At 40.3% G+C, this 14,253-nt stretch overlaps 1 protein-coding gene across 3 annotated transcripts in view; it reads right to left on the bottom strand.

The window, feature by feature from the left end:
* Positions 1–14,253, bottom strand: part of LOC110839862 (uncharacterized) — a 25,334-nt gene extending 11,081 nt beyond the window's left edge. The window contains exons 1-14 of one of the 3 annotated variants that reach the window (XM_087356430.1): positions 14,085–14,253; positions 13,062–13,482; positions 10,874–11,034; positions 9,726–9,935; positions 8,313–8,520; positions 6,577–6,737; positions 5,551–5,682; positions 4,619–4,798; positions 4,135–4,338; positions 3,478–3,540; positions 2,765–2,920; positions 1,695–2,090; positions 1,219–1,530; positions 434–548 (exon numbers count right to left, since the gene is read on the bottom strand). In XM_087356430.1, coding sequence (XP_087212556.1) covers positions 434–548; positions 1,219–1,530; positions 1,695–2,090; positions 2,765–2,920; positions 3,478–3,540; positions 4,135–4,338; positions 4,619–4,798; positions 5,551–5,682; positions 6,577–6,737; positions 8,313–8,520; positions 9,726–9,935; positions 10,874–11,034; positions 13,062–13,227 — 2,464 coding nt within the window. In that variant the 5' untranslated portion in view covers positions 13,228–13,482; positions 14,085–14,253. Of the gene's footprint in view, positions 1–433; positions 549–1,218; positions 1,531–1,694; positions 2,091–2,764; positions 2,921–3,477; positions 3,541–4,128; positions 4,339–4,618; positions 4,799–5,550; positions 5,683–6,576; positions 6,738–8,312; positions 8,521–9,725; positions 9,936–10,873; positions 11,035–13,061; positions 13,483–14,084 lie in introns of all 3 variants that reach the window. The other 2 variants (XM_087356429.1, XM_022084419.2) reach the window with 2 other exon arrangements.

Below are 14,253 nucleotides of genomic sequence, written 5' to 3'. Positions count from 1 at the left end.
AGCATAATTTTCATAACGCTATTTTGAACAGGTGGATTCATTTGAGGAACACACATCGCAGTGATACTTATACCATTTTTAGGCTTTTATTACTGTTGACAAAATTACATTAATTGAAAACTACAGAAGCATGAAATTTTGATAAAACTATCATGTGGCTTCAAATCTTACCTCACCTGTGCAAAATAGGTTGTAGCACATCATGAAAAATTGAAATGAAATTTTATTTAATATTGAAGTCAATGTATGTCTGATTCCATATTTAAATATATTTGTATGTTTTAAATCAAAATAAACTTAATCTCTAATATATATGGATTTTGTAGCGTCGTCAGTTCAGTCACACAGTTACGTTGGTTTGGTAGCAGACCATTTGTAATGTACAAGCCAGGTAACAGCCAACAGGAGAGTGGATAGTCTAGAAGTAGCTTACCTTTGTCTTCAAGCATATTATTAGCATCCTCTCCTGATGCCCCATACTGCTCCAGAAGGTCTTGATGAGTAAGAATACCAGTGTTTTTCAAGTAGTACTCCGCTGTATTATCTTGCTGCAAGGAGAATTGAAATTTAATTTGAAAATAAATACTTATTAACATGCGTAAAGTTATAGAATTCTACTCCTGGGAGAGGTTAGCCCAGAAAATTATTGAAATATTCCTAAAATATATTTGGACTTCCATATGTTACTTCCAAAAGTTTCAGTTCTATACCAATAAGGAGGGAAGCCATGGTCCAGTGGTTAAGGCAGATACTGAGATAATGCCTTAAAATAGGCCATGAACTCTCCCACATCCATTCCAATTCATCATTAATACAATTTACATCTTTCAATCTGAGTTTTGCATTAAGAAGCAGATATGAAATGTATGTTCCTGTCTCTTAAAGACAAGTAAAATTGTCTAGTACTTAAAGTATGTTCTACATTAGTGTTTTTATTTATAATGTTTTTAAGTTTAAAAGTATTATTTCTAAAATACATAATTTGTTTGAGAACTGTCATCCTTAGTTGGACATCTGTGATTAGACAAAAATTAATTACTGACATAGTGAATGTTTCAGAAACTTATGTTCATAATGAATTTGAAGAGATTGTACATGTAATGCAGATAGATTTATAAAACTACAGAGTGAGGAATAAGTGGAAAATGGTAAATAGGATTTTGAGGCATTAAATTACCTAACCTATGAAGACAAGAAGAATTTATTGTTACAACTTACATTGTCTTTGAGAGCTGGATCAGCTCCAAGATTAAGCAGTAAGTTGTAGAAGTGTCCATTATCCGCCATGGTGGCTGCATAGTGCAAAGGCGTACGATCATTGCCATCTCGAGCATGTAGAGTCTCTGGAAATCGACTGCCTAGGTATCGGATTATAGCCGTGTGTCCAAACAAAGTGGCAACATGCAGAGGTGTGGTGCCCATTGAATTTGAACCATCACGAGCGATCGCAAATTTGCGTCTGTCAAGGGCCGCCTGTAAATCTCTCAGGTTACCTTCTTGAGCTGCTTCATGCACTGCGCGAATCTTTGCCTGTGAAAAATACGTTCTTAAATTATTTATGATTTTGTGTTGTGACCTACTTTGTATTCACACGTTTCTTAATGGAAGTGAAACTTGGGTTAATATGATTTATGGATTTCTGGGTTTGTAGTCGTGACAAAGAGGTAAACTTAAGAAGATTAATCAGGCTTAACCATGTATGCTGGTACGTTGTTAAGGAACCCCTGCAGCTCAGGATCATCAGACGTTTGTCCTATAAGGCGATGTCCTTCTCCATTCAGCACTAGGTTTGCCAGCTGCTCCATGTTGCCCTCCTCCACAAGTTGCTTCACTTCCTCATCTTCCTCTGCTGGTTCTACGTCAACATCTTTATGTGTTACTTCTGTTACTTCCTCACTTTCTGGTCTTGCTTCCTCCTCCTCCTCTTCCTCACCCATCCCTGCATCTTCTTCTCCAGCAGCCTCCATTTCATCATCTTGTCGCTCCCATCTGTCGATTGCTTCCCCTGTTCCATCTCCGTAATCTTCTCCTTCACCTTCATTGTCAGTCTGTTGATCTTCATGGTCTGTTTTTGCAGCTTCTTTCTCCTCCTAAACTTCACAAAATGCTTTTGTATTGTCAGGAATTCATTTAAATAACAATCAATAAACTTTTTCATAAACTGGTGAACTTACATTAAGTCAATCCTATCAGTTTTCATGAAATTCTACTAATTTATGCAGACCTGATACTTCAGTCTGTTAAATAAAAATTAAACATCTTAAGTTTCCAAGAAATTAACTAAATGACACATATTGAAAAAAACCACGTTGGCCATGGAATAGTAACAGTAATTATTAGCAGGGGTGGCCACCCATCACTTTTTTTAATATTATTTTAAACTCAGAATTAAGCAGTTTTAAGATCTTAATAAATGTTGTTCCAAATTTTGTTCTTGAGTAGGGAGGATCTGCTTTACATACCAAGTGAATGAAGCTCCTGTATTTTGGAACATTCACATCAAAATGTTATTTAAAACTGTGTGTGGCCCAAGTAATTATTTTTCTTTCATAAATGTGACTAACAAATTTTTTGTTTGAGTTTGGACACCATTTTCAGCTCTTGTGAGCTAACAGTTCTGCCACTCCAATATTATGTTGAACACTGTCCAACCAGTGTTATGCAGCGTCTTGCATGTATTTAAATTAGATAATTTGTGGATCTGTAGATGTAAGACCTGTATTTTATGTTGCTCATTCCTCAATTTAGAACAATGCATGTATACCTCTTCCATTTGTCCCCTGTAATCCTCATCATGGTCGCTCTCCTCTCCTACACCCTCATCCTCATCGCCCAGTGGCTCTGCCCCCTTATGCCCTTCAGTTGGCATTACTATCCCGTTGCTGAGTTGTGAAACATCTGTAGCCACTTCTGGTATTTCCTGTAATCGAGCATCATAAAAGTTTGTGAGAAAATAATGCAGACATGCGCTATTCATATATTTAGTTGTGTGTAGAATAACACTAGCGCATGTCAACATATGATTGGTTATTATGGGATACTCCCCCTTTCGTACGACCAGTTCTGCATTACACATAGTAGTTGAGAGTTAAAGGTTGCCTCTGTATGCCCCCTTAACCTTATATCCCTGCTTATGTCAGTCTATTCTTGAGACCTGGTGATGTATAAACACATCCTTGAGTTTATTTACAGGAAATCTCAGATGTCATCATCTCTGAACAACAATAAAAATAGTGGGTCTTGCTATGTAACACATCAGTCTGTGCTGAGTCCTCTTGAAACACAAAACTAAACAGCCCAGATTTTGGGTTCCACATCAGTCCATGTAGCACAAAAAGTCTGAACTAGACCAGAACACACAGCACAGATTCATTGTATAAACTTTATTACATGACTGTTCTGATACACAGAGCAAAGATTTCCGACACAGACCAAGAACATGCTAATTACAAAGACTCCGCCTCCATCGTAACTTACAGCACGTATTTCAGTTGCTGCTGCGACCGCTGCTCCAGCCATGTTTGATACGCTCTTTTGTTTCTGAATGAAACAGAAAAATTGTATCCAATTAGCTTTATGTAATCTTCAGCAGTATTCTTACGCAGAAATTCCTTGTTGCTATGAAATCCAAATGTTCATTCCCATGACAAAGCCTGCCACTTACTCCTGCCCTAAGTCAATTCAGTCAAATTCCTCTCTTTGTACCTGTTTATTTAAGATCAATTTTAATATTATCCTACAGATATGCTAGGCCTTCCAGTTGGTTTAATCCCTTTAGGTTTTCAGACCAAAATTTTGTACGCATTTCTCTTCATTGTGAACCTTTTTTCTTCGGCCTCCTGTTACTTCCGGTCTCTTGGATACAAATGTTCCCCTCAAGTGCACCGTTATCAAAAGCTTCAATATGTCTGCAATTAACACGAAAGACAAATTTTCATGCACACATAATTAATTGTCTGTACTTCGTATTAAGATTAAATATTCCTCCAGTGGAGGTATAATTTTCTTATTTTGTGATGAATGGTTTTTTGAGAACCAGAATTCAGCCCCCCACACCACCATCCACTTAGCCCCAAAGAATATAATATTAAAAAAGTCTAGAATATAATTAAGTATTCATACTACAACCTTCACCCTTTCAGGAGGTTTGTCTTCATTGTATTTCATGTCACTGTCGACTGGTACTGGGCCAAAGTCATAGGTCATGTTGTTGAGTAGCCTCCAATCCCAGGCAGGTGGGAAGATGGTGGCTGTTCTTGGGGCATCTGGGATCACCTGCAGATTTTTGAGGTCCAGTTCGCCGGGCTTGGTCCGATAGTAACTCGGGGGCTTCCCCCTCTAGGGGACAAAAAAGACCACATTATATGATCATAAGCAAAAAAAAAACAGCATAGCGCAGCACATTTCTAGCCAGACAGGCGCATTCCCTCTGGTTTGAATCTCCGCTGAAGTGTTGGCTATCATAATTTTCCTCAGTCACTCTAAAACTACACTACCTTCGCTTTCAGACCAGCCAAGTGTCAGTCAGAGATGAGGCCCCTAACCGAGGATACGACAATGTACTGCTTGGTCATGGTTGTCGCGTTCCTTGCGATGCGGTGATAGATGAGGTACTCACATTATCTAGAGCATTCTCATTTGCTCCAGCTTCAACCAACAAATTGTAGATGTGTCCTCCATCTTTGACTGCAGCTGCATAATGGAGAGGCAGTCTTCCTTCGTTGTCTGTAGCAAGTGCAGCGCTGGGACTGCGCTGTAGGATGCCCTCCACCATCTCTTCACGACCCAGCCCCGCTGCCTGTTTGGGGGCGAATATGCGGTTCTGTTAGCTGGACCAGTCACTGTCTCAAACTCCAAGGAACAGACTTTATCTTAAGAGCCTGATAGTTAGGTCGTCAAGGAATGTCCCAACTTTTACAGACTTAAGAGCTATTTCACTGTGCCCATAAGAACCCGACATGGGATCTTCTCCTGAATCAGTCCACACACCCAATTTCTTTAACATACATTTTAATATTATCCTCTGATACATGCTTGTATCTGCTCTTTTCCGTTTAAGATTTTCCAACTAAAATTTTGTGTGCGTATCTCGCGTTTCCCACGTGTGCTACAGACTTTGCCAGTTTCATCACCGTTGATTTTATCACCCTAATAATTTCCAAACTGTTTTAGACCCATCGGTCAGTTTACTGTATAGGGTACTATTAATAAATGATCAAATGACATGGCAACTAGTATGAAGATCGCTGTCTTCTGGTATGTTGTACCGTGTAGTCTGGTGTAGAAAAGGTACACTTGAAAGATCAAGATGAAAATGGAAAAAAAAAAAACCATGAATATTAGAGAAGTTGAATCTATGGGTTGTGCAACCAGTAACTGACTTGGAAGTTATTTTCAGCTTCTCATGGCGGAAGTTTGTGTTCATTCACAGGACAATTGATTCCCTAAACAAAAAAATTCTTGTTGTTGGTTACTTGTGTTCGTATGGGGTAACAGAACTTTTTAAAGGTTTCTGAGCAGACCTGAGTGATCATCTTCTGGTGCTCTTACCTTGTGAAGAGGATTCAGACCATTCTGATCCTTACTGATGAATATCTGGTTTGGTACGGGATCTGCAGTTCTCTTCTGGAAAGTTTCTTTGTCGTCATTGACAACAGCTGCGTGCACATCCTTGATTGTTCCCTGAAATTCCAGATTGAATCTAAGAATGTTAGACAAAGATATTTCTCTGTGGGCCTCATCCAGCCTCCTATCCAATGGGCACCGGTGTCTTTTTCTTCGGGGATAAAACAACCGGAGCATGAAGCTAATCACTCACCTCCATTTAGAGCTACAACTGTGTTAATAAAAGCCACGGATAAATTGGACTGGTAAGACTGAGACAATTCGCGAGAAATCTCAGTTACATAACGCGATTGGACAGAACTTATCTTGACGTAGGCGGAAGCTCGTATTGACTGGAATTCCAGCTGGAGTCATTGCTATCAACTCCCAGAGTTCTATGACGTAATTTGTTAATAATTGACGTTGCTGTGTCTTGTGGGTCAGTATCGGCTGGAGGCGGCCGTGTGCTCTTTGGCGACAACGCAGATGTTTTTCCACATAAGAATATTCTATCATATTGAGTATATAAATGGCTCATCGTCTGATTGACCCAGAAAACAGATAATTCTCGTCAATAAATTACAACCACGAGAAATTTTTATCTGTCGCAACTTAGAATAAATAACAGGTCTTATACCAGGTGACTCAAACAATCACGTCTTTAATAAGTAATGGTCTACACATGTAAGTTATGCAAGAACACACTTGGGTGTTCCTTAAAAACTGACAGTTACCCAGCCGGTCAAGATAATACCCTCCCTTTATGCAATTCGAAAGTTCAGCTCCGTGTTTGCATAAGCCCATTAGACCCTGCGCTGAGCCGGATTCAATCCACGATTTATTTCCCTAAATTCCATCTTAATATTATCCTCCCATCTACTCCTAGGTCTTCCAAGTGTTGTTTTCCCTCGTACATGCGTGCGTTCTTCTGAAAAGGTGTTGGGAGTTTAATGCCATGATCATGTCACTTGCCATGATGTAGGGCACAGCGTCCAGAAACCGCTTCACCCGCGGGCTGTTGCTCGTCTCCACCCTCAGTTTACCGCCGTGACCCTCCCACAACATCTGCTGTAGGCGTCCCAGGTCACGATCATGTATCCAGATCCTGATGTTCGCCCTCGTCACCACCAGGCCTGCCAACACACAATTTACATCAGTGGTATTCAACCTTTTTTGTTCGCGTACCCCCAGATATAATTTCTCTTCAACTTTGTACCCCGAAAGTTGTTGGTGTATAATTCAAGTTATACATAGTATATAATCTACATCTAAAATAAATTACATTACTGATTATTCAGTGTTTATCATAAAATAATATTATTCTTTTTAAATTTCACGTACCCCCTAAGATGTCTTCGCGTACCCCCGGGGGTACGCGTACACCAGGTTGAATACCACTGATTTACATGACATGGCGAAATAAGATAAATAATAGAATTTCCCCTTTTAGTAAGCACAGTGTCAGGAAGGCTTGGTTAATGATAGAGCTCCACTCATTCATTCATTCCTTCGGCAGTACCTGAGAGTACTTAGCTTCACGTTCCGGTCGCCTTGTTCTAGACGTAATCTTTTGATGGGAGCCGAGACATAGCATCTCAGACAATAATCTTTCATTTGTTCGGAATCGATCCGCGATAGTCGATCTTGTACTCAGTCGCCTTTGATTTTCACAGATATAAATTGTTACTCCGATGGTTGAGATTGTTTCAGTAGCTGTTCCGATAATATTCTTTTAAGTTGGTATCATTTGATTACCCTTTCATATTTCGTTAGTTAAACAATAAGAATGCAATTGGGAGAAGTGGTTTGTATTTTTAGTCTCCAACTGGTTGTGTTGTATTGTTGATCGCAGAAACAAAATGGCCGTTCGTCTGTCCTAAATGCCATTAATGGTATTTAGAATAACGACACTATGATCCATATCGTCTATCAACAATTACCTAAATAAACGTCCTGTTCTTTGTGGAATATAGATTATCTGTAACTGTTTCAAATAGAAGTATTGATTGTTGTGTCCTTGACAAACACCGATGTGGAACCACCATAACTCGTTTTCCCATGAATTGCTAATGCATGCACCAAGGGAACTGCTGTAAAATTCATGACCTAACCACAACGTGGTCTACTTTGAAGAATTCCAAATTATTGCGCTGGGAGTTTGTCATAATGTTCTACAAAATTTAAAACAAAAGAATTGTTCATTCAAAATTTCTCTGGTGCCGTATTCTGTGACGTCACATTTAAGTAGAAAGAAAGTGAAAAATTCTAGTAGCTTATTTCCGTGTTGTGCGTACAGTATCAAAAACATCAGTCTGTTTCATGAATGCTTTGAATTCTGTAACGAAACTGATTTCATTTTTGTACTGTTAGGACTATACATCTGCAGGAGCATTATCGGGCACGAGAAGTTTGTTTATGAACTTTTGATGGTTGCGAAGTGTAGACAGACATTTTAATTCGTGTTTTCTGCGGCACATCGGTTGAGAGATGGAGATAGCTGCTTTCTGGGTTGTTGCTCCGTGTAATCTGGTAGAACTTTACCGACGTTTCAGAGGTCGTTGCTGCCTCCATCATCAGTGCGATAGTTGTATAACAGCTATGATTATTTCTGTGTTTTATTTTAACCAAACTATTCCATTTTAATTCAAGTTAAAAACGAACCCAGTTCAAACCCTTCGTCAGCCTCTTGGCTTCAGTCAGGTACGCACCGTTCTTGCCGGAAGTAAAGCGCCGGAAAGAGCCGCTGAGGTCCCGAGTGTCGGGCATGTCTATCTCGTTCGGGTGTTCTATGTAATAGGCTGCAATGCGCGCCTGGGAGTCTGTGGCGCTGGGATCGGCTCCCGCTGTCTCCAGAAGCTCCCACGTCGCTTTGGGATCTTTTAGCACGCAACAGTAGAACAGAGCTGTCCTTCCGTCCTGCGAACAAACACCATTAACTGCCGCACTGAAGCCCGAAGCTTGTCTAAATAACATTTAAGAATACAGCCCGTACCGCGAAGAAAACACAACGCATTACCATTACAGAGCTCAACATGTTGTATTTAGTATTTCGTACGATTCTCAGAATAAACCGCGATTACTTCCTTAAACAGCGTTAACGAATTGATCTTTGTAATGGTGAAGTGACGTGTTTTCTTCGCGGTACGGACTGAATTCTTAAATGTTATTTAGACGAGCTTCGGCTTCAAAGGGTTGATTATTAAGTTAATTATTACTTATTTTCTCCTCAGATTTCTGTACCTTCCTCCCTCCTTGTTCGAACCTGAAATAGATGTAAAGAATAATCGAGCTGTCGCGTTAGGAAAACACCAATAATGAATACAATCACGGCGACCGTCTCCTTCCTTCGCCCTCTGCCCAACAGCAAACTATAATACATTACATTGTATTGTGTTGTAGCAAGGACACTGTGTGAGCTACTTAGTGTCACACGTTGGAGTGATTGATGATCCTGCCCAATCAATTGCAGCTGGGAAGTGTTTTCTTAACACGGGACAAAGACTTCCCGCTGAACTTGTTTTACGCTCTTCTATCTAACCTACTCACTCACCCTTCTCAAGGCCTCTCTAAACACGAGAAAACGTGCGACAACTAATTAAATTTTTCTCATTCACTTTTACTAGTGTAAATGCCCTTGAAATTCGATGGTGAATGATTTCTTCATCCCTTACTCCTTTCCCACATACTTTCGCATCTACATCTGTTTTATAAGTACTTCAAACAGCTGCCTAATGGTAGCAGCACATGTAATATAGAAAATTTTAACACTTAACATCGTTATTGAGAAAATGTTCAGCCATGAAAAATGTCCTTTTACTTTTCTTTCCGTTTTGTCGTTTTAAATCAGAACATATCTGCCGCAACAATCCTCAAGTGTGGGTCAGTAGCGGGTAACCGTGGATCGCGGGCCACCACAGTCTTTCCGATTATGGGCCGAGAGCTAATTTCACGAAAAACATCTAACTTTAAAGGCTAGTGACAAAGAAGTAGTGCCTAACACCTCGTTAACATTTTTAAACCCGAATGCGTCTAAAGATAAAGACAAATAAATAATACAGGAAAGTCTGATATAATATTAAAAACTAAAAACGTCTGGAGATCTCCTTAAGAATCGCACTCACCTTGTCCTTCGTGCTCACTGTGAGGGGGTAGTTCTCCACCAGCCACCTGACCATGTCCTGGTGATCGTAGTACACCGCCTTGTGCAGGAGTGGAACCCCCGCCGAATCCTTGCACAGGGCCATTCTCTTGCTCTTCTCCTCCTGGAGCATCGTCTCCATGTCCCCCAGCTGGTCCTTCGTCGCAGCCTCGTGTAGCATCTCGATCTTTGCCTGCAACGTGGGGTTAACACTTTGAAGCCGAAGCTCCTCTAAGTATTTAAGAGTTCAGTTCGTACCGCGAAGAAAACACAACACTTCACCATTACAAATATTAATATTTCTACGCTGCTTAAGGAAGTGATTGCTTATTTTGAGAATCGTGAGAAATGCGTAAATATAATATTTATTGCAAAATATAGAGTTATGGTGGTATTTATAGTTACCACTGCTTTTTAAACGGTTAAGTATGAGCATTTACATACGAGGTTTAGCAATGTAATTAACTAGGCCGACTCTGTTGACTGATTACAGACTGGCGTGAGACCGAATTCGTTTTGATTCTACCATTTTGTAAGACGATGATTCGTAGCCTTTCTTTTCCCTTACGTTTTCTTACACATTTTGTTTATAATTAGCATCCTCTTCATTCCTCAAACAGTTTAATTTCATTTACAGATGTGTGTGATTTTATGACAAACCGTACTTCACCGTCTGTTAGTAACGCCTGCAGAACTTATTCATTCTCACCCGCAACGCAGTAGTGTCGGAGAAGTTGCCGCGCTATCACGGCGTTAGTCAGTTATTCCGTTCATATGAGAGTCATCAGAAGTTGATTTGTACCAAAGGTGGAGGAACAATGGAAGAGTGTATGAACTCACTTAAATACGATTTTTACAGTTCACAAGCTTAGATTAATATTTCTCTAAGTCCCAGGATAAATCCATTTCCAACAAATGCTTATCGCTAACAAACATCGCCCACTTTTATTCCATGTTGGGTTCGGGACTCTGCCAATAAAATTAAGGTTTGTTTATCGTCCTGATAGAACGTTCCTTGCCGATATTCAACATCCATTTGCACTATTAACATTTTCCCGAGTAGCAAATACGCAGTTATAAAAGAGGTCTGAGAACGCGTGGAGCCTTTTCTCCAATCCTTTTGATACTAACCATGAGGGTGGGCACTGTCTTGATGTACGCCCTTACTTTGGGGTCCGGGGAATACTCCCCTACTAACTTGTGACCTTGTCCCTCCAGTACCACGGACTCCAACTTCTCCAGGTCCCCACTTCGTAGCCATTGACGGATTATGCTAGGGTTCACCTGGAGCACTGAAAGACAGGACACAGTCTGCACGTTATACAAAGCTCAGTGGGATCTACAAGTAAGATTGTTAAAGAAACTATTCTTATACATAAGTCAGGCTTCCGTATGAATTGTAAATACAATTTCTGACGTTATTAAAATTAGCATTTGAGAAATAACTAAATATTATTTAACGGGAATTAGTGGTAGAGATGCGAAATTATCTACAATTTTGAATCGTGGGGAAAACCAAACGTTTGATTTTCGGCAGTAAACATTAATTCTGCTACAAGAATTTAAAGACGAAACACTAAATATTTTTTTGTAGTTTTAATATTTGATTTCTGATTTTAATTTAAAGTAATTTTCATGGCACGCAATACCTGTATTTCACTTGGAGCCTCAGGACACAAAGTTGTACTGTAACACAATTTCTACCTTCTGTATTTCTAAGTTTTTTGATTTTGTCCATTGTCTGGTACTCTAAAAAAGCACGACGTTTCGAAGACTGGGTCCGTCTTCGTCTTCAGGTGAATGAGGTTAGCTTTTTATGACGGAACCCAATAGATTTTTTAAAGTACCAGACAATGGACGAAGTTCAAAAACTCAGAAATCCAGTTTGTAAAATATTATCGTCAGAATCGATTTAACTCCTACCTTAATGGTCAGCCATGATACAGGAAATTCCAAGTACTCATTTAACTGGACTGACAAAAGTTAAGCGTGAATAGTTTCAGGTTAATATACAGAGTCTTGCTGATGTGAAAATTCATGCAGGTATCGACAATTCGCAGTTTCTCCTCCCTTCCAAAATTCCGGTTTTCTACTCATTGAGTGCTTGTGGTACTTCGCATAAGGAAAAATAAAATACAACAGGAATCTATGAGGTCTGTACTTAGCATCGTCACATCGCGTAATGTACATTACATATGTACCGAAGTAATCTAATGTAGGAAATACGAGAAAAAAATATAAATCAAAGTGTGTATGGAGTCAGTGAACTAATCAAACAGCCGTCTAAGATCTGGTAAGTGTCATTGGCACAGTGGTATCAGGGGTCAGGACCTCCCAACTTTTCACGACAAAGCAATGGAATATTGATTGACCTCGGTACGTGTGACTTTCCGGTATCTGAGGGAAGTGACTTATCACGTACTCCCACTTCAGGTCACAGGAAACGTACACGAAACTCCGTGTGGATGGGCCCGGCTACCACCACCTACCGTGTCGAAAAGCACTGCGAATTTTTGACTGGATCGCCACTTTTCTGTGAAACAGTACTTTCAAAAATGCCACCTCAACTCCTGTCGTCGGAGAAACGAGAAATACGTAAAATATTTTGCGCGGAAAATTTGACGGGAAACTTAAGAGGATAATATTAAAGTGGATGTCTGAAAAGTCGGTTATAGTTTCCGTACGGTTTTAATCAGCAATATCACTGGTATCTTGTTTTCTAACCCCATTCAAGGCTTGGATGTATGTCCGCTGTCCTGTTTTCCTTGTGTATATATACAGGTCTTTGGACGGGCTGATCTCCCACCGAAGGGGTCGTACCAAATGATTCGTAGCTTCTTAATTGGAACAGGCCGGAAGGTGCAATCGATAAGGGTTTAGGAAGAAGAATAAGTTACATAAATTATTAGTGTCTAGTAGTTGTGAACTATGCTTTTTGCCATCAAATCACGTTGTCACGGAAGGAGAGATTTCTGGTGACTAACGCCGTCACGAGACAGGCGATGAGCGGTGATATAATCACGCGACGACCACTCCTGTTATCTGCGCTAGCTGGATTGATGTTTCCCCTGGGTGCAATGCAAACCACACGGCTTTTAGCCCTGTCTCTGGCACGAAGCACCAAGGGACGTGCCACTGAACAACTTACCGACAGGAGTATGTACCTTTACCCCCACGACCAGACCCCTGTCTGACGAGTTCCTGTTTGTAAAGCTGATAACTCACCTCAGGTCGATATTTAAAAAAAGTGGAGCCACACCTCCACGTGTCCCATAAACGTTCTCGGCATAACTTTACAGTGAGAGTGACCTGCACTGACCTCTGGGTGGGCTGGAGTGTACGTAGAGCCCATTGGACTGCAAGTTCTTCAGCTGTTGGCTGCTGGGCGGGGTTGTCCTTTTCCTCTTGATGGACATCTTGTTCCGCTGTCGTCTGAGGGCCGTTTTGTCTAGTCGCGAAGGAGCAGCCTCCACTTGTACCGACATGGACTCTCTGTCAATGTTCGTTTCAGTAAGGACTAACCTAACCTGTCTCTCATTCCGTTTCCAGTTTCACCACATCGTTATTCCTCCAGTGTCACTTGAAATTGTTTTACGAATCACTGGCGCACTTATTCGTAGGCGCAGAATTGCCACGTCCCGTTTGATGGGTCTTCAACTTCCATATCTGAAGATGCTATTTCTTTATCTCATTACACATCATTTACAAGCGACAGGTTCGTATTAATGTGTCACACAGTTCTGAAAGACAGAAACAATGAGCTTCATGATTTACGTTTTTCATTAAATATTATTACGGTGTTAAAGTGAGGGACGATATGATGGGTGAGACATGTAGCACGTATTAGGAGAGGCTTGAAAAAATAATACAAAATTTTAATTGGACAGCCTTGAGGTAAGATACCAATTGAGATAAGCAGTTTTAAATAAGAGGATAATACAAAATGTATTTAAATAAATGAGCTGGTTAAACTGAAAGAGGACAAGGTTCATCCTGTGACGTCAGGACCAAGTGACAAAGCTTTGGGAAACAAACAGGCCTAAGTATGTAAATAAATGAGCGGTTAGGTGACTGTTTAAGGAACGTCGTATACCGTCAAATTGAGAAGGTGTTTAATTATTTAGTTAATAAATTAGAAAATTAATTATTTTGTCAGTTGGACGATCTGTCAACTGATCAATTTTAATGATTAATACATAATCTGAAAGAAAAATGGCATAGGTCACGACACACGATGATCAGCACCGATTAATATCGAAAATGATATTGCCACTTCCTGTAACCTCGAACCTATTCTTAGTTCGATATTTTCGTTTTCATAAGCCCGACATTTATACCTCACCTGAAACCAGCCCACGTCCCACAGTTTTAAAACCGCCACAGAATACTCAGCACGTCAGTGAGAGACGCTTGATTCCGGCGTACTGACACCATCGACGCTTCCCCTCACCTGCAGTACTTGCTGTCCAAACGGAAGACGTTTCTGCGCACCTCTGAGTCGAGTAGGTACT

Source organism: Zootermopsis nevadensis, unplaced genomic scaffold (assembly GCF_977971745.1).
Source record: "Zootermopsis nevadensis isolate Lab colony 2312 unplaced genomic scaffold, Znev_1.0 Znev_ptg000027l, whole genome shotgun sequence".
Classification (NCBI taxonomy): domain Eukaryota; kingdom Metazoa; phylum Arthropoda; class Insecta; order Blattodea; family Termopsidae; genus Zootermopsis; species Zootermopsis nevadensis.
This window is presented reverse-complemented; position numbering and strand designations above follow the sequence as displayed.